Below are 24,784 nucleotides of genomic sequence, written 5' to 3' on the forward strand. Positions count from 1 at the left end.
CCCTTCATCATCATCATCATTCTGATCAGCTCTGAGCTGTTTCGCTTTCTTGCTCTGCTGTCTTTCGTCTTCCTCTTCTTCCTCCACTTCATCTTCTCGTCGACAGAGAAACGAAAAGAAAAGACCATACGCCGCCCCTTCATTTGAGTGCGCACGGAATTTTGGCTTATCACAAAGGAAAACAGAGAAAGAGCTTCACATTTTGCCTTTTCACGAAGGGACAGACACATTAAACAGAGAAACCGAGATACAGAGACACAGAGAAAGCGAGATACAGAGACCTCATTCGCCTTATCACTACTACTACTACACACACACACACACACACGCATTTGTACCTGCCATTCATATACCGCGTGACATTGCGCCATGACATCGTCCACACCGTCAACCCTGTCGAGGTCAATGGGGAGGTCATTCAGAAATTCAAGCATTCCGAGCCCAACCTTACCAAAGAGCCTCTCGCCTGCGAGCAGCTACACAAGCAGGCGGACGTCCAGCGGGCGGTATGTGCCTCTCTCCAGGGATGAGTTTGATGTGTCAGGGCATATCAGTGAGATGGACTACACCGTGCACATCCCATCAACACCGGACAATCAACCGGCGAATGGCGGTGCAGCAGCTGCAGGGATAGCGGTGGCAGGGGCGGATCCGGGCATTGCGACGAAGGCAGAGCAGCAGGTGGTGTCGGACACCATGTTCACGGGCGGGCACAACAGCCTGACGCGCGGCCGAGTGCTGCAAAAGATTGTGGACGATGAGGCGGCGGCAGCGCACCCGCAGATCGCTGGCGCGCGCGGGCGACTCTGCGCCGTCGACGGCTGCGATGCCAAGGCCATGCGCGACGAGAGGGGGGCGGAGCTCCTCCCATGCGAGTGCAAGTTCAGGATCTGCCGCGACTGCTATGTAGACGCCCTCAAGTCCGGTGGTGTCTGCCCTGGTTGCAAAGAGCTCTACAAGGCTGCTGACACCGCCGCGGACGACGACGGCGGCGACCGCCTTCCCCTGCCCCCGCCCATCGAGCCCCGCATGGATCGCCGCCTTTCCCTGGTCAAGTCCTCCAAGTCCCAGATGCTCATGGCTGCACAGAACCATGACTCCTTCGACCACACCCGCTGGCTCTACGAGACCAAAGGCACCTATGGCTATGGTAATGCCCTCCGCCCTCAGGAAGAGGCCTATGATGGTGATGGAGGCTTCGATGGTGCACTGTCAGATTTCAAGGAGAAGATGTCGCGACCACTGGCGAGAGAGGTGCGAATCCGAGCTGCCATTCTGAGTCCTTACAGGTAATAAACCAAAAGAAGCTCATTTCCCTTTCTTTCTTTCATAGTCTCAGGTCAGGGTAGTCTCTCTTTGTCTAAGGTGAGGGTAGTGACTCTCTTGTTCCACATTCTCAAGGAGGGTCTCCGTCAAATGTTGTACATCCTTTCTTCCTTGCGCACCCACGTTCTTTCACTGTGAGCACTGTTTGTTATGCTACTGCTCTTTATGCGGCATTACAAATCACGTTAAACTGCCCCCTTCTTGCTGTTAGAACCTCAGGTCAGGGAGTCTGTTTTTGGCATCCTCAGGTGAATCCTGAGAGTCTCTGTATCACTAGTCACTAGTGTTCAAATCTGTTTCACAGTTTCTTTGCAATATTGTGAATTGATGCTATTGCTCATGATTCAGCACTGTAAATATATGCCGCTGCACTTTATTCAGCAGTGTGAATACAGCAACTTTATACTACTCCACTTTATCCAGCACTGCCATGCTTCTTCCCTTTAGCAAAATGTGGCTCATTCGTAATCTAAAGTACTGAATGTGGCCACAGGTTGATTGTGGTTGTGCGATTAATCGCTTTGAGCCTGTTCCTCACGTGGCGAATCCGGAATCCCAACACGGATGCCATATGGCTGTGGGGGATGTCAGTGGTGTGTGAGATCTGGTTCGCATTCTCCTGGATTCTCGACCAGTTGCCAAAGCTGATGCCGATCAACAGGGCCACCGATTTAGAAGCCCTCAAGGAGAAATTTGAATGCCCGAACCCAGACAATCCTTTAGGGAGGTCTGATCTTCCAGGTGTGGATTTCTTCGTCTCGACTGCGGATCCAGAGAAGGAGCCCCCTTTGGTGACTGCCAACACCATACTGTCCATCTTGGCTGTGGACTACCCCGTGGACAAGGTGGCCTGCTACATCTCTGACGATGGTGGAGCTCTGCTCACATTCGAGGCTCTGGCGGAGGCCGCGAGCTATGCCCGCATCTGGGTCCCGTTCTGCCGGAAGCACAACATTGAGCCCCGCAATCCGGAGAGCTACTTCAGCACGAAAGGGGACCCGACTAAGAACAAGGTGCGGCAGGACTTTGTGAAAGACCGGCGCAGGGTCAAGCGCGAGTACGACGAGTTCAAGGTTCGCATCAACAGCCTCCCGGATGTCATTCGGCGGCGCTCTGATGCTTGCAATGCCCGCGAGGAGATCAAGGCCAAGCGTGCACAGATGGAGCGTGGGACTGACCTCTTCGAGCCCCTGGATGTGCCCAAGGCTACGTGGATGGCAGATGGCACGCACTGGCCTGGCACTTGGACAACAGCAGGGAAAGACCATTCCAGAGGGGATCATGCTGGCATCATCCAGGTTTCACCATGTCTCCCTCTTTCATTTGCGCACGTTGATTTTGTTTTGCACTTCTGCTTCCTTACTACGGTGCCATTGTAATGATTAAAGCTGGAACTGATCAAACGTGTACGAGGGTTTTGGGGTTTCATCATGTTCTCTTTCCGTGCCACATTGATTTGCCCTAGGTTGTATCACGTTTTCTTTCTCTGCCACATCCATTTGTCCGCAATTTTTTTGCTACTGCTGTTCTAGTTAATTGCTTAAAGCTTCAAGGTCATACTATTAGAACCGACCAAATGTATGAGGTTCTACCTTTTCTGTCTTTGCATACGTTGAATTTTGTATCCGCATATCTGGTTCCTTGCTGCAGTGGATCATTGAAATGTTTAAAAGCTACAAGTTGATTTCACTGCAACTGATCAGATGGTTTTTTTGTTCCTTTGTTTGTGCACATTGATTTGTGTGCGTTTCTGCTTCAGTACTCTACCATTGAAATGGTTAAAGTTTAAAGTTGATCGCACAGGCAGCTGATCAAATCTATGAAATCTTTGTCATCTTTTGTTTCTTTGGGCATAATGATTTTTTGTCACACTTCTTGGGCTACTGTGAAATCCTCAAAGCTTTAGGTTGATTTCACTGGGACTGATGAAATGTTGTGCTGCGCAAATATTTTTTGGCGACATCTGATTCCTTACTCTGCGCCACTGAAATATTTAAAGCTTCAAGTTGAAGTTTATTAGGTATTACTTTGTCTTCTTTGTTCAAGCATATTGCTATTGCTTTGTCTGCATCCATGCTGTCCTTACTGTGTCATGTATCAAAAGCTGTGGTTTGATCTTTCATGTATCAAAAACTTCGATTTGATTGCACTGGAAATCATATTCAAGAGGTTTCAATGTTTGTACTGGTCAGAAAAGTAGGAGTACACCATGGAAACATACAAAGCTTCAAGTTGATCACACTTGGAACTGATCAAACAATGAATCTGAATTTTCAGGTAATGCTTCGTCCCCCCAGTGATGAGCCCCTGTTTGGGGGGTCTGATGAAGAGAACCTCATTGACACCTCTGAGGTGGACATTCGTCTCCCGATGTTAGTCTATATGTCGAGAGAGAAGCGACCAGGCTATGACCACAACAAGAAGGCGGGTGCGATGAACGCACTGGTTAGAGCCTCGGCGATCATGTCCAATGGGCCGTTCATACTCAATCTGGACTGCGATCACTACATCTACAACTCGCAGGCTGTGAGGGAAGGCATGTGCTTCATGCTGGGGGCAGAGGGAGAGAATGTGTGCTATGTGCAGTTCCCTCAGAGGTTCGAGGGAATCGATCCCAATGACAGGTTAGTGTTCATGAGAGAAAACCCAGCTTTTGTGTGGAGTGAACTGCAAACCTTGGGAGCATTGAAATAGGGTTGCATTTGATAAAGCACTCTCAGATCAGATGCTATTTGCTTCGGCAATTAGAGGGCCTTTGCACACAAACAGTACCCATCCTCCCAGGAGTTTACTGCTGTGTCGTTCTAATCTTTGCAGAGAAAACTATGCCCTTGTTCTCCGTTCTCCATTGGGGTACGGTTCACATCCTAATGCAGTGTTTTGATATTCTTGGTAGACAACTAAACTCTGCTGTGTGTAAAACCCTTCTTAGACTTGCTGACTGCAATAAGATAAAGACTTGCTGACACAGAATAAGAACAAACCTGTTAACAGTAACTGCTATAAAATAAAGACTTGTTTACACAGAATAAGAAAAAACCTGTTAACGGTGACTGCAATAAACAAAGGACTTGGTTATTAGGTTTGTTGACTTCTATTAAATGAGGGCTTGTTGAGACAACCTGAGGTTTTATTTTTATTTGGAGTGTTTTGGAAACATCAACAGAACATTAAGTCTGAAATAGGTTTGCATTTGATGAAGCACTCTCAGCTGACTCGAAATTAGTTCAAGATTAGGGGCCTATCGGACTTGTGGACTGTTATGAAATGAGGATATTGTATTAAAAATATTTTGGAAGCTTTTGAGGCTCTAAAGGCTATTTGCCTTTCTATAACTGGTTTGGTCTTTTTGTGGCATTGAGCTTTCACAAGAAGTTCTAGACAAATTCTCACCATAGTTCCCATATTGTGAATTATGACAACACCATGAGCTTTTGTGAGGGAGGGACTGCATGCCTAGTCAGGTGCAGTTGCGGGCAGGGGGCTGCCAGCCTACTGTTGCCTCCTGAGCAGAAGCTTGAGATGTTGAATATTGTAGGGAAAAAAACAATAAGAAAGAGCCTCTTTCTCACATTGAAAAATGTCAAAAACTTGTTGTGGGCACGCTGCACTCTACAAATATCAAAACCTTTGGTTTTGTATCAGTTCTCAAAAATATTGTTGGTGGAAAATTGTAGGTTTTCTGTCAGATCTCAAAAATGTTCTTTTTTGATTTGTGAATGCCGAACACTGCTTTGCTTCACTGAAACAGGTATGCGAACCACAACACAGTGTTCTTCGATGGAAACATGCGGGCACTGGATGGACTGCAGGGTCCGATGTACGTGGGGACAGGCTGCATGTTCAGGCGGGTAGCGCTGTATGGGTTTGATCCCCCGCTGGCGCGCGAGTACTGTGGCTGGTGCTCGGGCTGGTGCTGCAGTGGCAGCCCTCGGGCTGCACCCTCCCTGGAAGATGCCGAGCTTATGGAGACCCAGCTCCTGTCCAAGCCCTTTGGCGGCTCTGATATCTTGCTGGCCTCCATCCCTGTGGCGGAGTTCCAGGGGAGGCCCCTCCTGGGCCAGCCTGGTGTCCGCCGTGGCCGCCATGCTGGCGCCCTCACTGCCACCCGTGAGGCCCTCACCACTGGTTTGGTTGCCGAGGCCATCTCTGCCATCTCCTGCTTCTATGAGGACAAGACCGAGTGGGGCCTCAGTGTGGGCTGGATCTATGGCTCTGTGACAGAGGATGTGGTCACTGGCTACCGGATGCACAACCGGGGTTGGCGCTCAGTTTACTGCGTGACCAAGCGTGATGCCTTTCGTGGAACAGCGCCCATCAATCTCACTGACAGGCTGCACCAGGTCTGTGAAAGATAAGACAGATGAGCTCTTTGGGAATTTTCTAGGGTCTTCTTTGTGGCTCAAATTAGTTCAAATTTGTGAAATCATCTGAAGCAGGCTTAGCCAAAGGCTTGCACACCAAACTGTGCTACATATACAATCCAACATTGCATCTCATTTAGGGTAGTCTGCCTTAGAAGGTAGTGCATTAATCAGCTCAACCTGCATTCAAAGTCTTTATTGGAGACAAATTTATCATGCACAGAAAGCTGATCTGAACTGCACAACTTAGCATTAAAAGTCATTATTCCTAGGAGTTCTGTTTTGAAAGTGAAGTATTTGTTGGATGCTAAACCCTGCTTTTTGGTGAACACTCACCAGGTTCTCCGCTGGGCAACTGGGTCGGTGGAGATCTTCTTCTCACGCAACAATGGCCTGCTGGCAGGGCCGAGGATGAAGCTGCTGCAGCGGATAGCCTACCTCAATGTGGGCATCTACCCTTTCACTTCAGTGTTCCTGCTGGTCTACTGCTTCCTGCCAGCGCTGTCCTTGTTCAGCAACCAGTTCATCGTGCAGACTCTCAGCACGGTTTTTCTCATCTACCTGCTGGTAATAACGGTGACGCTGTGCGGGCTGGCAGTGCTGGAGGTGAGGTGGTCGGGGATAACATTGGAGGAGTGGTGGCGGAATGAGCAGTTCTGGCTGATTGGGGGTACCAGTGCGCATCTGGCTGCAGTGCTGCAGGTAGGGTTGGGGGAAAAAGATGGGTTCGTTTCATCCTAGAGCTGTTCAAGTTTCAAAAAAGCCCTCTCAAAGTTGTGTAAAGTTCAAAGAGCTCTCTGAAAAGACCGTTTGACTTACAATTTTGCACAAATCTGAAGAAACTGATTCACAAAAAGTTTTAGACAGTTGCCATTGTGAATGACATCAACATCATGGGATTCTGCAAGGGAGGGACCATGGCCATGTACCTAGCTAGGTGCGGTTTGGGGGCAGGAGGCTCCCAATTGCACCTAGCTAGGTATGCGGGGCCTCCTGAGCAGAAGCTCATGATGTTGAACACTAAATGTAAAAATAAGGGAAAAAAGTCTCTTTTCCCACATGGGAAAATGCCCAAAAACTTATTGCGATTCGAATTTTCACACTCCTAATGTAAGATAACAAGGATTCTATATGGCTAAACAAAGAGTATTTCTGGAACTCTGCTGCAGGGGTTACTGAAGGTGGTGGCTGGCATTGATATTTCCTTTACTCTGACAGCAAAGGCCACTGCAGAGGATGAAGCAGATGTATTTGCGGACCTGTACGTGTTCAAGTGGACGGCCCTCATGATCCCCCCTCTCACCATCATGATGGTGAACCTCATTGCCATTGCCATTGCCATTGCCAGGACGGTGTACAGCTCCAGCCCCGAGTGGAGCAAGCTCCTGGGGGGTACCTTCTTCTCTGTCTGGGTGCTTCTCCATCTCTACCCCTTTGCCAAGGGCCTCATGGGCCGCCGTGGCCGCACACCGACCATCATCTGGGTCTGGGCTGGCCTCTTGGCCATCACGATCTCCCTCCTCTGGGTGGCCATCAGCTCCCCCTCCTCCAGCATCTCCACTGGCTTCCAACTATGAAGTAAACGTCTTCCACACCAGCACAACCATTTATATGTGCATGCATTCATCAATCTATATGCATGCAGTCGCCCCTGTCAGATGAATCTGCAGTCAGTCCCTTCAGATGAAACGGTAACATGATTGCCTCACAGCTTTACATACTCTAACATCGGCAGTGGCCTCTACTGTGCCTCCTCCATTCATTCGTTCCCCTCCTTCCAAATTCATTTTCCTTTTGACCTGGAATTTTTCATACAGTAAATTCTTTTCGGCCACTGAGGTGGTGCTGCAAGACAGACTGGGCTATTGCCTCACTAAGCACCATACACAGCAAGTGAAGAGGCTACAAGCATGCAGAGTAGAGCTTTACCAACATTCCCTACCCTGAACTGAGACCCTGTGAATTCTCGCTCTATATCACCACCTAGCTAGTTCAAATCAATATTGGTTTTGTTGTATCACAGCTTCAATATAGAACCCTGATGATTTCTTTCAGTATCCTTTCCAAAGGATATTCCTTCTCAATGTAGATTTGTCTCTTTTTAGTCCATCAATCCTCATCTCCACACTGTCGTAAGAATTACAAATGGGCCTCACATTCCAGATAACTCAGGTAAGACTGGGCCTCACATTCAGGTAATGAATGCTTTTATTGGTTTGGTTGTGCCCAGTACGGTTACGCCTGTCTCATTATGTATTCCTTTCTGTTATGAAAGTAGGGGCCTTCCTTCTCTAGGTAATTGCTGTTACGTGCCAGCTTTACTGTATCCTTATGTCTCGAGTTTATTCATAGCTGTTACAGAGTTAAACTTTTAGAGAATCTCAAATGGTCCTGACTCACCTTATAGCAAGATAATTTGACTTTTCGCAATTATTTATGAAAGTTCCATCTGTTTGAATTCTCTTTTCATGCACTACTAGTACTAACATTACTTGCTCTCTCTCTCTCTCTCTCTCTCTCTCTCTCTCTCTCTGTATCCAATCCAATTCTCAGACTCAACTGATTTCAGGACAGCAACACAGTCTTCTAGACGGAAGTTTCTTAGATTTTCCCCCAAGAATCTAGTCTTTTCTTTTCTTTCAAATGAATCCAATAACAATAGCAAACACCAAGTTGATCAGTCTCCACGTGGATCTCAAAGTCAACGCCTGACTTTTGTCTAGATGAGGGAGACATGAGGGCGATCCCAAATAAGTGCTTCTCATCCTCTTCAAATTTCTTGCATGACACACAATGGGGGTTTATAGGGAATCTTTTTGTCAAGTTGGCTCTAGGGGGCAATCTCTTAACAGGTACTCTCTGTCTCTAGAAGTTCGACTTGTGAGATGATGATGTTGGAGGTTAGTCATCACTTGGACTAGCATTCTAAGGATACACTTGGTTCAGCTAGTTCTCTTGGAGGGACTTACAAAAATTTCCCCAAATTAAGTGGGCATGTTCAATAGTTATGGGCACCTTATTGCAAGTTGGGATAGTGCCAGGTGGTACCTAGACATTAGTTTGTCGATTATTTTATGTATTTATGAGTAGTCTAATAGTTTGCTAGCCGATCAATATATTTTATTGCTCTTTTTTGTGCTATTTATTGGCTCAATCACTTCGCTCCCTTCCTTACATAGCTTGTTGCTTGTTGTGACATTCTCTTTGTCCATGTGTTGTGCTAGATGGTCTTCATTGCTCTTGCACCCGTCGGCTAATTAACGCACCTTTGGTGTCTCCTAGCTTTAAAGGTTGCTTACTATCGTCGCCTTTAATACTGGCACACGGTGGACCAACAAAATTACTCATCGATGTTACCTTCATCCATTGTGTCTAGCACATTGTCCTCCTGGATTTAGTGTGGCAGCGGAGGTGGGGTGATAAGTGTTAAGGGTGGAGGGGTGGGATGGGAGGTAGTTAGGGGTGAGATGGATTAGGGTTTGGTGGAGGTCAAAGGCGGGGTATTGTGGGGGTCAGGGGGGTTAGTGTCGAAGCAGTGGGAGTGGGTTATATTGTAGGGGGTGATAAGTGCTAGGGGTGGGATGGGAGGTAGTTAGGGGTGAGGTGGATTAGGGTTTGGTGGAGGTCAAAGCAGGGTATTGTGGGGGTGGGGGGGTTAGTGTCGGAGCAGTGGAAGTGGGTTATATTGTAGGGGTTGTTGGAGCCAAAGATCCATGCGAGTCTAGAGGAGAGGTCGTCGGACATTATGGTAGATGAGCCTTTGCTAGGGGTGGGATGGGAGGTAGTTAGGGGTGAGGTGGATTAGGGTTTGGTGGAGGTCAAAGCAGGGTATTGTGGGGGTGGGGGGTTTAGTGTCGGAGCAGTGGAAGTGGGTTATATTGTAGGGGTTGTTGGAGCCAAAGATCCATGCGAGTCTAGAGGAGAGGTCGTCGGACATTATGGTAGATGAGCTTGGTTGCCAACTTCTCTAGATAGATGGTGGATTTGTTGTTGCAGAGGGTTGTGCTCGAGGGTAATCTAGAGAAGGTGGGCTTGGACTCCTTCAAGTTCAAGCTTATGCTTGGACTTCGCATTGAGAAGGGCATGGATGTAGTGCCATTGCTTGAGGGGGAGGGCCTTCGCACTTAGAAGGGCATGGATGCAGTGCCATTGCTCAAGGGGGAGGGCTTTAGAGTTGGTTAATATTGACTAATTTTAGGATGTTTGGTGGTATTGGAGGGATCTTCAAAGAGTGGATCATTAGGATTGAAATCTCCACCTCCTTGACCCTTGCTTGGATCATCAAGATTTGGGAATCCTTCTCCCTGATCTTTGTGTGGTTTCCTCTTGACTCTGGCCTTGGGTTGGAGGTGAGAACTTTGGTAATGCTTTGGTGTAAGGTGTGGGTTCCTTGAATCTTGACTTGGACAGGGAATATCGACCTTTTATATGTCTTGGGCAACTCTAGCTCGTTGTTCCTCTACAATGTGCTGCCAAAGAAGGTAGGATTTTACTTTCGAGTCCCAGTTCAGGTCTAGCACCACCTGTTGAAGCACTTGGATCTGCTCCGTGGCTTCAACATTTCATTGCTTCAGCCCTTGGTAGTGCTCCACCATGAGTTGTCACTTCAGATCGACGAAGTCGAAAAAGTTCGGAGCTGGGAGTTGTGGAGATATATTTTCCTCGCTTAGGGTCTCGATGCGCTGCTTCGTGGCAACCTCTTTGCCTTTATTGATGCGTAGCTGGCGCTTAGCCGCGGTTCCTTGTTCCCTGGGTGGTTGGTTTGCAAGAATCTGGAGTGTGGATAGTCCGGTTTGAGGCAAGGTGATAAGTTTGAACTTGGAACTGGGCCGCGGAGCTTGATGTAGAGTGGAGCCGATAGGTGTGTTATCGCCGTACAGTGGTGGATGGGGAGGAGTTGCGAAAGGCTGAGGGTGGGCAAGGGGTGCAAACTTGGTATCCGAGTTCGGCTCATCTGGTTTATCGGGCAGAGGCGCGAACTTGGAACAGGGGTCGATTATGGCGACTTGGAGCTCTCGTCGGAGCTTTTTCCCATCTCTTGAGCCGCTCTACTTTATAGTTGTGATGGAGTTTTCAATTGTCTCCCAGGAGAGCGGGGTCATGCCATCCAGGTTCTTTGCTTCAGTCGCACGTGCTTGGAGAAAAACACTCCCACTCCAACTATTGTGCTATCCTCTTAACATCATCAGTAAAGGCAACTGCACCTATTGGCATGTCTCTAGCCTTTGGTGATGTTCTTGAAAAGTAGTGTCCTTTCGCTGGAGTTGCTAAGAGAGGGTGGTGTTGGCTTGCTTGAGGCGGTCCACTTGGGTGGTGAGGTCCTGTTGTTAATGCTATTGCTTGATCAAGAACCCATTGATATTGGTGAGCCATCTCCCTGTTGAACTCAAGGCGAATCAATACCAGTTTGCTGGGACAAGTTGATAGGGAGGAGCATGGTTGCAGAGGAGGTGCCGTTTGGATTGGTGAAGATAGAAGTGAGACCAGGGGGCTTGTTGTCATATGTGGTCTCCTTCTCCTACTATCTCTTTTGGGCTTTTGACTTGAGGAGGTTGAGTTTGAGCGCAAAGGCTAGTGGCAGAGGTGGACTTCTTGGGGCATTAGGGAGGTTATCACTCTTGGGGTGGTGGGTCTTATTTGAGGGGCTGCTAGGCAATGGTGACAGTGGGTTGGTTTTCCTTTTTGAGGATTTGTTCTTCAGCGCACGGCTCTATGGGGTCCTCAGTAGGGTTAGGGGTGGGGCTTTGGTGCGGTTCTTGTCTCAAGGTGAGAGTGGGTGATGTTTGCTACAGGTGAGAAAGTTGGTAGGGAGGGTTAAGAAGGTGGGTGGGGGGAAAGAGTAGGGTAAAGTGCTATCCATACATCACTTTCATGGTTTTGGCAGAGGATAGCTTGTGGGATAGGCGCTTCGCCTCGACAAAGAGGCATTTCTGAAGTACATGGGCCCAGACGACGGGGGTATCAGAAGGACATAAGAAAAGAGAGGCTACCTTCTTGGAGATGCTAAACACCTTGGCTTGCCAAGAACTCAAGGGTGTTGAGCTTGGGTTTGTGGTGATCAATGATGTTCCTTAGTCAGTAATCCTTGTTGAGAATTGGACAGAAGAGGTCTTCGATGGCCGCGATGGAGAGTGTTGGTGGGTCGGCTTCACCATGGTTGGGCAAGCATAGCTTCTCTTACACTCTCTTTGTAGAGTGTATATTTGTGGCCTTGAATGTGGACCATGGAGCTTGTGAGGAGCTGCTCCATGATGGTTTGGGTGTCGGGTGGATTAGGGAAATGCTCCATGGGAGGGTGACAAAGTTGGTGAGTTGCAAGGAGTCAATCCATGATTGGGCATCTGCAAGAGCCTTAGGGTTGGGGATTGAAACTTCCTTAGTGGAGAGTTGGAATGATGCCATGGTAGGGAGATGGAAAAAGGGCAAGATACAGAGAAAGTAAGAGAAGGGGAAATAGGTTTGTGCACAACCTTGGAGGTTGCGGGGAATAGGTTGTGCGAGGAGCGAAGTTGTTTCTTTGTAGGTCCTTGTTGTTCATGAAGGAGGAAATACTGTGTTTTTAACATTTTGCTGTAAATTTTGATTTTATAGCCTTTGGCAACTGAAACTCTTTGAGAACGAGCAGAGGAAGCCCTAGTAGGCACTGGCATTGTGCACAGAGTTAGAGGGGGTACCCTTGTTTTTGTGCAAGTCATTTCATTTACAATGTTGACCAAAATCGATGTAGAGTTTTTAGGCTATTATGGATCATAAGATCCTCATGTTATGGGCTCTTCTATCGGATCAAAAGCGTGATGGGGAGAATTACCACATTTGGCACGTAATGATGCTTGCCATCTTGGAGTCTTACTATTTGGTGGAGCTCGTGACTGAGGCTATAGACCATCCTATAGCTCATGATGCCTCCAAGCTTTCTGTAGATGAGAAAGTTGAGTTAATGAGGATACAGGCACATTGGGACAAATTGAATTGAATGCTTGCATCCATTCTTTTCTTTTTCTCTCTTGCACTCCAGCTATCATTACTCACATCGAGCACTTGACAGTGGCTTAAGAGATATGGTTGGAGCTTGATCAAATGTACAATTGGATGAGCGTGATGAAGCGGGTGTCTTTGGGGGAGGTTTAGATGAGGAATGAGTCCTAAGAAGTTTTCTTCTATGAGGGAGTATGTCAATATGCTTCAACAATTGTTGATGTAGGTCCAGATAATGGGAAATGTGATTACCTCGAAGGACATGACGATAACTCTTCTTTCTCAGTTTACTGCCCCGATTCATTGCATTCTACTCTGCCTTGATTGCTTCTGGGCAGACAAAGATCCTTAAGTGGGAGGAGTTAGTTTCTATGGTCTTGGACCAAGAGGAACAACTCAAAGGTCAAAATGCTTCCAATATCATTTAGCAATACATATCTCTTTTTGTTGATGAGATGACTGGGAAATGTTGGGACACATTCAAGAGGACATATTTCAATCTTTGCACTAAACTCTATCTCCTTTTCTTCCACTTTTGTAATGTTCTCACTTTTAAATAAACCAACATCAAATCCTTGCACTAACTGGTTCTCAATATCCTCTTGAAATATTTCACCCTTCTCTTCAACTTCTTTGTCTTTGTATGCAATATTCTCCATCTTCTTCTCTTGTATTGTATCTGTGAAAAACTATTCATATATTGAAGATATACAAAAAATCCAACATCCTTCTGTAAGACATTGTTGTTGATTCTAATGAGGAGGGTAATCTGCCACTTCTTGAATTCTTCATCAATAAGGCTAAAACTTTTGGTTCCCATCGAAGGCAAGGGTAATATGCACCTGATTCTGGATGGGCAAGGTGGTGTCCACACATTAGAGGTGCTCTATGTGCCAGATCTAGAGTATCATCTCCTTTCAGTGCACAAGATTTGTGCTCTTGGTTTAACATGTGAGTTTGATAAGGACTACTTTCGAGTTCTTGATGGTGTTTCTCAATAGGTCCTTTGTGTAGGACACCAGGAGAATGGAGTCTACAAGATGCGGTCTTCTTATTTCTTTTCTTCTCTTTGTCTTTCTTCACAGACTTAGACCAAGCTTTGGCATGCTCAATTTGGCCATCTCAACTATAAGTACCTGTGAAAGGCAGCTTTTGGCCCAGTTGTTTGTATGTGGATTGCTAGAGATTGGGGTAAGCCACTTGCCATGTGTATCTTGCATTCATGGCAAGCAACATAGGGATGCTATTTCCAACAAGGCTTCACGATGGGCTAAGGAGCCCTTGGAGCTTGTTTCGACATACATATGTGGACCCATGCGAATGGAATCCCTTAAGGGGAGTTGTATTTTATGCTAATTGTTGATGATTTTAGGAGGATGGGATGGGCATATATCTTGGCCTTGAAGTTTGAATAATTCTCACATTTTAAGGATTGGTTGATCTTTGAAGAGAACATATTTAGGAAGAGACTCAAGTCCTTGCATTTTGACAAGAGAGGGGAGTTTGTCTCCCATGAACTAACTTGTTTTTGTGCGTATCATGCTATTCACCAAGAGTTTGCCAATACGAATAAACCTTAGGAGAATGGCACATTGGAGTGGAAGCTTTGGAATGTGATTGAGATGGGGCAGACTATGCTGGAGCATCGATAGATACCTTGGTATCTTTGGGCCGAAGCAGTTGCCACCATTGTCCACATTCTTAATCAATCCTCTACTTCGGCTGTGGTTGGTATAATCCCTTTGAGGCTTATTTTGGATAGAAGTCGGATGTCTCTTATTTCAGGGTGTTTGGATGTGATACCTATGTTTATATCTTAAAGAAAAAGTGATATAGGTTTGTAGGTGTTCATGAGATATAGCTTGGAGTCCCAAGGATACATGCTTTATGGTCCCATTTCCTAGGAGGGGTACATGAATTGAGATGTTTGATTTGTGGAGTTTCTAGCTGAGGGGGGTGTTAAGCATTCCATTCTTGGAGATCCAAGTAACAGTTGAGCACCTGCTCTAGTGTTTCGAAGCCTTTGCCTAGTGAGGCTCCACCCTTAGTGGAGGAGGAGATTACTAAAAGGTGAGAAGGAACAAAGCTTGGAAGTGAGCTATGGCGGAGAGCAAGAGCAAGAAGAGAGACACAAATGGAAACTCCAATAGTCATAATGTGTGTCCAGGCCTTCCTTTATTCAAACTGTCACTAAACGAATAAAGAATAAAGAATAAAGAATAAAGTGATGGTGACAGACACCCGCCACTTACAATGTGTAGTGGCGAGTACTGTTAGTGTAGTAATACACGGCGGCTAGGCAGAGGCGCCTTTACTTTCAACAACCTCCCACTCAAAGGCGAATCTGCCCCCAGTGAGGAGCGAAAAGAAAAAGAAAAGATAGTACAATGTACACATGTATAACAAGATGAGGAAAAACGTCATCTCATCCAACGCCCATCAATCTCCTGAGGAAGGAAAAGCACTCAGTAGTGAGGCTTTTTGTGAGCAGATTTGTAGGATTTTTGTCAGTGGAGATCTTGACAAGGTCAACAGACTTGTCCTCCACGACTCCAAGTATGAAATGATACCTCACCTCAATATGTTTTGTCTTCACATGGAAGACCAGATTCTTGGCTAGCTGAATAGCACTCATAGGATCTAAATGCAACATAGATATAGTATCAATCCCAGGGTCATGAACCAAACGACCTAACCATATGGCCTCCTTGCAAGCCTCAGTGGCCGCAACATACTTGGCCTCAGTGGTAGAGAGAGCCGTACACTTTTGAACCTTGGACATCCAAGAAACAACACCTCCAACATAGGTAAAGACGTAGCCAGAAGTGGACTTCCTATTATCTGCATGTCTTGCATAATCGGAGTTTGTGTAGCTCACAACTCTTGTATCCTGGTTGGCATAGCAAATACACATATCTGTTGTGCCCTTCAAGTATCTCATGATATCCTTTACGACATCCCAATGCTTTTTGCCAAGTGTAGCCATATAGCGTGTCATAACACCAATTGCAAAGGCAATATCTGGACGAGTGGCTATCATGGCATACATCAAATTGCTCACGGCTGATGCATAAGGGATCTTGGCCATCTTGGCCCTCTGCTCATCTGTCTGTCGGCCTGTGAAACCTTCACATAAGAAGATAACGGACAGCCAATAGGCTTTATGTCCTGCATGTGAAAACGCTCAAGGACTTTATAAATGTACTCCCTCTGTGAGAGGTAGAGTAGTCCCTGATGCCTGTCACGCTTAATGCGCATACCAAGAATGTGAGAGACCTGTCCCAAATCCTTCATCTCAAAGCTCTTCTTCAGCTGAGATTTAAGAGCATCCAGCTCATCATGAGCTTTTCTTGCTATTAGCATATCATCCACATAAAGTACCAAAACAAGCAATGAGCCATCACGAGCTTTCTTTGTGTAAAGACACGGATCCATAACACTCCTACTGTAGCCTTGTGCATAAAGGCATCAAACTTATGATACCACTGCCTGGGTGCTTGCTTCAAGCCATAGACTTTTTTTCAACTTGCACACTAGGTGCTCCCTGCCAGGTTCTGCAAAGCCCTCAGGCTACTCCATGTATATCTCATCATGCAAATCCCCATGCAAGAATGTAGTCTTGATATCCATATGATACAAGTCCAAGTCAAGCAGGGCGACTAAGGCCAAAACCAAGCGTAGGGTGGTTATCTTGACCACAGGAGAAAAGACTTAATCAAAGTCAACTGCATGCTCCTATTTAAAACCCTTAGCGACAAGTCTTGCCTTATAAGCCGACTTGGGGTTTTCAAGGGTACTTTTCAGCTTGTACACCCATTTGCATGGCAAAGCCTTCTTGCCTTGAGACAGTGCAACCAAATCCCAAGTCATATTCTTGTATAGGAAGTCTATCTCAAACTGCATAGCCCTCTGCCAAGAGCGACTTTCACCCCTGTGCATAGCCTCATCATAGGTGAGAGGCTCTCCTGCATTTGTAACCAAGACATAATGCATCGAGGGCTCAAATCTATCAGGTGGACGTCTATCTCTGGTAGTCCGTCTCACGGCACGCTCTGCGGCCGCGGTCCAACACCCCGGCCATGTGTACCAAGTACTGCTGCAAGTTGTCCAACTGGCTATGCAAGAGCATGTGGCTCCTCCTAGAATATAACCATGCGTATCTCTACCACCTTCTCAGGCTACCTATGCATCTTGTCTTCATGGAAGACTACATCATGGCTGCAGATGACTTTCCGCGCTTGTGGATCCCAGAGGCGGTAATCCATCTCGCTTGCATCCCCATAGCCAAGGAAAATGCATTTGACACTCTTAGGATCCAACTTAGTATGCTTATCTTTGGGCACATGGCAGAATGCCTCACATCCAAAGACACATAGATGCACATAAGACATAGGTTTGGTTTCCTAGTCCATACCTCTTTTGTAACCTGGAAATCCAAACCACTAGAAGGTGATCTATTTATGACATGCACAGCTGTACTGACTGCCTCAGTCCAAAAGCTCTGTGGTAAGTCTACATGGCTAAGCATACTACGTACACGCTCCTGGATGGTTCTATTCATCCGCTCAGCCAAACCATTCTGGGGTGAGGTATAGGGGGCAGTCAATTGACGCTTAATATCCCTCTCATCACATAGTTGCTCAAAAGCACGTGACACATATTCTCCCCCATTGTTAGTCTTAAGGCATTTTAGCCTATGCCTAGTCTGGTTCTCGACCAATGCAAGCCATCTCTGAAACACAGCCAAGACTTCTAACTTAATCTTAATGGGTTAAGCCCAGACTTTATGCGAAAATTCGTCAATGAATGTGAAAAAATACTTTGCACCACCCATAGACTGACAGGGCATGAGTCCACAAACATCCGAATGTACCAATGGCAGGGGCTCACTCATGTGTGTCCTACCAGACTTCTTATGTGTATTCCTAGTCTGTCCACCATAAAGAAAATGCTCACATGAATCAAAACATGCATAATCAAGGGGCGATAAGTACTGCAAACCAGAAAGCATTTTCATTCCCTTCAAGGACATATGGCTCAAACGAGCATGCCAAAGAGATACATGTGGGATGGAACCCACTGACAAAACATGGTCAACAGAGGACCCATCAACTACAAGAGGATAGAGACTGTCAACTTTGGCATCTCTAGCAAGCTGAAGTTTGCCACATGTGATTTTCCAAGCAGAATCCCCAAATGAAACATGAAACCCAACATCATCAAGCTGCCTTGCGTGTAAGCGCAGGTACATGATATACATCTTGTAACAGAAAAGTACAGCCAATAGAGAACTGCAGTCATACATCCCCAATGCCAACAATAGCAAGTGACTTGTCATCGCCCAAGTGAATTGAACCAGAGACAGTGCGGTAGGAGTGGAACCACTCACGGTATGGTGTAACATGAAATGAAGCACCAGAATCTGAAGCCAACACTGTGCATATATAGAGTGAACATCGGTCAACGACGTAGCATCACAAGAACTAGCTGCAAGTATGTACTCCCCATTGGAGGCATCAGTCTCCATGACATTTATCTCCTCGATTTTCACAATATTTCGTAGGCATAATACTGCAATCAGAGGACTTTTCCTGTACTTCGTCTTTCCCCTTCTCTTTGCGCTTCTCATTACGCAACTCATGACATTGTGGGCGTATATGATCCTTCTTGCCGCAATGATGACATACCACATTAGCATTTCTCCCACGAGACTTGCTGCGCGACTTACCATGCGACTTAGACCTAGACTTCTGCGAGTCTCTGCCACGACCATTTCCACGGTCATTCTTGCCATTACAATCTCTGCCTCTAACAATCAAAGAATGTGACACACGAGAGGCATCCAAGTTCTTACGGTTGATCTCTTCCTGCAGAAGAGCACTCTACATCAGGAAAGTTCAAAATAGTAGTAGGAGCACATAAGGCAGTATGAAATACATCCCATGACGTACTTAGAGTCCCAAGCAAAAACAATGGAGGAACCTCATCATTATAGGTAATACGCCCTGCGAAGTCAAGTTCTTGAGAATAGCATGGAACTGGCTCAGATGAGTAGACATTGTCATATTCTCCTTCATCCGCAAGTCCATAATCTGCTTCAGCCAATACATTTGACTTGTTGGAATTTTCTTATCATAGAGGTTCTTAATTTTATCCCAAAGCCACCAAGCACTATGTGCTTCCTCAACCACATTGTAATGCACCTGTTCAGTGAGAGACAAGATGAGGATGGACTTGTATAACTCATCAAGCTCATCCCATTCGTCATCAGTCATAGTTTCAAGTTGCTCACCATGCATCCTTAGTGGCTTTATTTGTGATTTCTGCACCAATACCTGCCAAACTTTGCTCTTCCAATAGGCATAATTTGTACAATCAAGCTCAGTGATGTTGAAGATAGCTTTGTCAGTGGAAGAAGAACCCATAATGTAGTCCAAAACAGTGCAGACAGTTCAAAACAGCTTGCTATTTTCTGTTGTAAACAACCAAAATACCACCAAAACCAAGGCAAAATGACCATGAATTGATAGCTAATGATATTGATCACCAAGTACCATCAAAAGTACATAAAATCATGATGATTCAGCATGAAAGTTCCACATCAGTCTATATATAATTGCTTACTATAATGAATTATAGCTAGGTACAATGAGAGCAAACTGTAGGCAAAATCAATGCACCAAGTCAACCACTGACTGTTAAAGCATAACTAGTATCAAGCGCGAATAGATCAGCATATGACAGTCGTACGGACATCGAGCAAACACCCAAGCATGTCAAATGAATTTGTTAGTAAGCCGGCACACCCCCTGTGTAATAGGGAAAAGTGTACACAACACTGGCAAGACCTGACACAAAGAGGTGTATGCTCAGGGACTACGAAGCCCAAATCAACCAAAGTACATATATGCGGACCACGACATATCAACCATGCAACATCAAGTGAAGAAGATCCCAATCGCAGAAGACTCAAAGCTCAATAGCATAAACTATCTACTCAATGTCTGTCAAACATCCAACGATGCTCCCACTGGCACAAAAGCCGTATGGATCAAGCCAAGAAGCTCAAGAAAGGCATATGAGAGCACTAGTGATGAAAGATCCAAGACTAGACATCAATAAGACATCATGTGCATATAGGTTTTGTAGCCTCCAATTAGAGCATCCATAGACATCAACTGTATCCCAAATACAACTCTGGTAAGCCAAGAAATATCCCAAGTTTTGGGAAGCCAGATGTAAGCCAAGTCAAGGTACTAGTAGCAATTGGCTCCAAACAATGTAACTAGCATGTAGCAGTGGCATCAGCCAAGCATGTCAAGACCAGTCAAATATAGGTAACATACATGCCATATGTACATCCAAGACGGAGCATCAAATGCATTTCAAAGCCGAGCTCAAGCTCAAATGAAGATCCGGAATCAAAGACAAGCTCGATGTCGTATCCCGAAGGTCAATACTTCATTGCATATCCCACAGACATAGCCCGAAACCAATAGGCTTAACCAAACTGGAGGTAAAATAACATGTCAACCAAGGTAGCACAAATCCCAACCAACATTAAAGTGTCCGCATCCAAATCAAGGCTCAATAGCTCTCAAATAGCATATCCGGGCATAAACCATGATGACCGAGCATCAATACATCCAACAGGACACTTGAATGTCAACAAAGAGCATTATACATAGGCCACCATTCCTGATAAAACCTTGTTGCCCAAACAATGCACAGTAATAAATCCCTACATAAATCGAGCTATGGAATCTCAAACTAAGTCCCAAAGCATCTCAAAACATTGGGTAAACATTTCCAAAGCATCTCGGCATCAAATACCAAGCCTTAGGAGCATCACATAAGCTAAGAGCATGACATTTTCTTGTTGTAAATCAACTTAGATTTGTTGCAAAAAATATTGTGATCAGAATTTGGCAGATGTGACATTTCCATCGCATCTGGAGCATGCCAAAACCCTGAGTTAGACTCTTACCTTGCCTAAATTGAGATTGCCCGAGATATGAGAAAAAATGGGATTTTTGAGCCAGATTTTAAAACAGGCGCAAAAAAACGTGAGCTGTTACTGTGGGGTCTGTTGGTTATTTCTGAGGATAAGGGGGCAAATGGGGGCATACAAGTTGCCCAATGAAGCCAAGAAACACCTGCAAAGAGCCTATGAGGACCGGGGAGAGGTGGGAGATGACATCTTACCTCAGGGGGAGAAAGCCATGGCTGGCATTGAAGCTCCAAGCTCTACTAGGTCTTCAATTTGGGGCTGAAGTAATGCCAGGCCAAGCTCCATGATCAAGCTTTGATCCAAAGCTCTGATACCAATTGAAAGGTGAGAAGGATCAAAGCTTGCTTGGAAGTGAGCTATGGCAGAGAGCAAGAGCAAGAAGAGAGAGACACAAATGGGAACTCTAATAGTCACAATGTGTGACCGGGCCTTCCTTTATTCAAATTGTCACTAAAATAATAAAGAATAAAGTGATGGTGACGGGCGCTCGCCATCTGCAATGTGCAGTGGCGGGTAATGTCTGTGTAGTAATACACAGGTGGCTAGGCAGAGGTGCCTTTACCCCCAACAATTGCTTCACCATCAGATTTACCCATAGATTCAGCCCTAATAAATATTCTAGAGACTTCGGTATATGGAGAGTGTCAGGGGGAGTATCAACCTCCTCCTCATTGGGCTCAAGACACATTGTGATTTAGGGATTGAGGGAATCCATGAGGATTGTAGTTGTAGGATGGTTTGTGGCGGTCTCGGAGGAACCAGGCACATAGCACTAAGCTTGATTGTACTAACTATTGTTTGATGACCCATGCCATGTAAGATAGGAAGCCCACCTCTATGAAGGAGGCTTTACAGTCATTGCATTGCAAGAAGGCCATGGAACAGGAGTTGGATGCTATTGAGCAAAATGGCATTTGACATCTTGTGTCTAGGCTCGTTCATAGGAAGATGATTGGGAAAAATGGGTCTTTAAGACCAAATATCATAGTGATGGTACTTTGGATAAGCACAAGGTGCGGCTCATTGCAAAGGGCTTCGCACAATGGATGGGTGTGGATTTCCATGACACTTTTGCACCTACAACTCCTATGGTTACCATTAGACTTGTTCTTGCCTTAGTCAACCATAGGAGATGGCTAGTTTATTAGCTTGATGTGAAGTCTACCTTCCTAAGTGGTGATTTGAAGGAGGAGATCTATATTGAGTAGTCTCTTGGCTTTCTCTCATCAGATGGACAAGTATACCGGTTAGAAGAAGACCCTTTACAGCCTCAAATAGGCTCCACATGCTTGGAACCAGAAGATAGAATTGTTCCTTCCAAGGGAAGCTAGGGTATCGATGTTTCTTTTTTGATCCCCAGCTATATGTCCACACCTCAGCTGGAGGGTACACGTTGTTTGTGCTTTATGCAGATAATCTTATTTTGACAAGTGGCCAAGCCCAAAAGGTCAAGGAGACGAAGGAGGCACTATATGAGCTATTCGAGATGATGGATATGGGACTTCTCCATTTCTTTTTAGGCCATGAGATTTACCAAGCTCTGAGGGGGATCTTCATCTCCTAGCAGTGGTATGTGTAGGAGCTTTTGGTCACATTTGAGATGGAGGGATATAAGGCCATTTCTAGTAGCAGTGGTATGTGTCACATTTGAGATGGAGGGATATAAGGCCATTTCTAGTCCTAAGGATCTGAACTGGAAGGCTATGGCCCATGTAGATTCATTGACGATGGATGCTTCCTACTACACGCAGTCGATTGGGTCCTTGATTTGGCTTCTTAACACTTTAGTTGATTTGTACTTTCTTGTAGGTTTGTTGGCCGGGTTCATGAGTGAACCCAAGATGGTACATTGGCAGGATGTTATGAGGATTTTGTGATTCTTGAGGGACCCTCCTCGATCTTAGTGTTCACTATCTAGCAAGTACTAGAGATTTTCCTTTGCTTTTTATAGAGTGGATGGATTCAGATTGGCTGGCAATGTTGACCAATGGAGGTCAACGACATGATATTGATTTACTTTGGGTCTAGGTATTATGTTGTGGAGTAGCAAGAAGTAGCCCACTATTGTCTTTTCTTTCATAGAGGTAGAGTATACAACGGTCTCTTCTATTACATGCGAGTCATTGTGGCTTTAGAGGTCGCTAGGAGAGCTTGGCTACCCTCAGATAGGTCCAACAACCCTTCATTGTGACAATGAGAGTTACATTGCTTTGGTATACAACCTAATGTTTCATGCTAGGTTGAAGCACATTGAGATAGGATACCATTTCATTCAAGAGAAGATCTTGGATGAGACTATTGATGTGGTTTATTGCAAGACAGAGGATAATCTAGAAAATTTATTTACAAAGGTGCTTCCTCAAGTTGTTCTTTGACAATACTCTAGATCCCTTAGCTTTTATGCCACATCCAAGATCTGAGAGGGGGTCTTACTTAGACTAGCATTCTTAGGATACAATTGATGTAGTTAGCTCTCTTGGAGGGACTTACACATTTTACTTGTCAGCTAGTGGGCATTTTTAGCAATCACAGTAAGGGGCACCTTATCGTAGGCTAGGGTAGTACCACGTGGTAGCTAGGCATTAGATCACTAATTATTTTATGCAATTATGAGTAGTTGGACAATTTACTAATCAAGTCGACTAGTTTGTTGGTTGATCACCATATTTTATTACTTTCTTTTGTGCTATTTTTTTCCCCCTTTCAATTTGCCCTCCATCACTTGTCTTCCAAGTGTTGGTGAGAGAGATCTAACTCAAGGAGATACATTGATAGCCCTTATACATTTGCCCGCTTCATTTCAACATTCATTGACTACATATTTTTGTGTTCTTGTGAGAGTGTGCAAGGAAAAGAGGAAAGTAAACACATAGAGAAGGAGACAAAGAAAGAACACATGAGAGGGAAGGAACAATGTGATTGCAATGGCTGAAGGTATAAGGCTACAACAATTAGCTCCAATACATAGATCTACATGTTAGTGTGGGCACTAGACAATTATATGGGGATGAGAGAATGTGGAGGGTTGGCTGATCAAGAAGGATCAATGATGCATAATGAGGGTCTGAGGGTAGGCCACCTATATATAGGCAAAAAAATGGCAAAACCCTAAATATGGTCAGATCCAGAAAAATGGCAAAAAATACACAAAAAGAAATGCATTAATGTGCCCTTTATCTAAAGCGTATAAAACACATAAAATGACAGATGAATGCAATGTCAAAGCTCCTAATGTCCTTGTCTAACTTAGATGCTCACAGGCAAGAGATGATCACACAAGACACACATGATTGCTAGCACCCCCTCTTAGATCCTGGATGTGGTGGAAGGCCAAAGGAGATGTAGATCTGAGGGTGCTAGGAAGAGTGCCAAGGCTGTGAAGTCCACCAATGAAGAAAGTCAACCAAGGTGCAAGACCCCCTCTCCCTAAAAAAGTCTAATCAAATAGAAGGCCACCAAAGGGCAATGGAAACGGAGAGGCCTCGAATGAATCACTCCTAAAAAATCTATTAGGAAATGGGTGAGCCAAACCTTTGATGCAACTATGAGACCATAGCAAGGAACTATTGAAGGTACAACTGAAAAGAAACAACAAGGACCAAGTGGTAGGGGATGGTGGCTTGATGTCAAAGAGAAGAGGTCACTGCATAAAAGAAAGGCCCAAAGTAGACTAGAAACCTTGAAAAGACTCGTCATGATCCTAGTAAGCCCCCTCTGAAACACAAAGGATAAGGAAATCCATAACTGCATCACTAATATCTTCCCCCTCTAAAAGGGATGGGAGATATGAGGGAACCATTAGAGAAGATGGTGGGTGATGGCATGGAATTTGTGGGATAAATGATGCACAATCAAGAACAAGGGTGGCTATAGAAAGTTTTCTTGGAGAGCCTTGTACAATGGAAGGGGAATGAAGCATAGATAGATAGCCCTTGCTCTTGCTAGCTTGTCACAAAAGTGGCTCCTATAGAAGAATCCTCAACAAAGACAATTGGCTTAGTGAAGAAAACACGAGTCCTAAGATTAGAGAAGATGGAAGACCAAGTTTGGAACATGTAGGGCCTTAGAAATAGAGCTCGGTGGATGGTTTGACAATAGATGCAAGGTA

At 45.3% G+C, this 24,784-nt stretch overlaps 1 protein-coding gene across 1 annotated transcript; it reads left to right on the forward strand.

Moving 5' to 3' along the window:
- Window positions 1-6: 6 nt before the first annotated feature.
- On the forward strand, window positions 7-8,108 carry LOC148008110 (cellulose synthase-like protein D3). The gene is made up of 6 exons (XM_087674480.1): window positions 7-1,289; window positions 1,820-2,624; window positions 3,604-3,950; window positions 5,078-5,669; window positions 6,030-6,392; window positions 6,860-8,108. Exons 1-6 carry the CDS (start codon window positions 370-372, stop codon window positions 7,265-7,267), a joined length of 3,435 nt encoding a protein of 1,144 aa, XP_087530606.1. The 5' UTR covers window positions 7-369; the 3' UTR covers window positions 7,268-8,108.
- Window positions 8,109-24,784: the final 16,676 nt, after the last annotated feature.

This window comes from Lygodium microphyllum, unplaced genomic scaffold (genome assembly GCF_053477565.2).
Source record: "Lygodium microphyllum isolate KBCC unplaced genomic scaffold, Lygodium_microphyllum_v1.1.10 scaffold_372, whole genome shotgun sequence".
Classification (NCBI taxonomy): Eukaryota; Viridiplantae; Streptophyta; class Polypodiopsida; order Schizaeales; family Lygodiaceae; genus Lygodium; species Lygodium microphyllum.

Bases quoted from the DNA above. Each gene is read 5' to 3' on its own strand.
- LOC148008110 (XM_087674480.1), top strand. From the start codon at position 370: ATGACATCGTCCACACCGTCAACCCTGTCGAGGTCAATGGGGAGGTCA. The intron at 2,625-3,603 runs GTTTCACCATGT...CTGAATTTTCAG, and splicing joins ATCATGCTGGCATCATCCAG to GTAATGCTTCGTCCCCCCAG. The intron at 3,951-5,077 runs GTTAGTGTTCAT...TCACTGAAACAG, and splicing joins GGAATCGATCCCAATGACAG to GTATGCGAACCACAACACAG.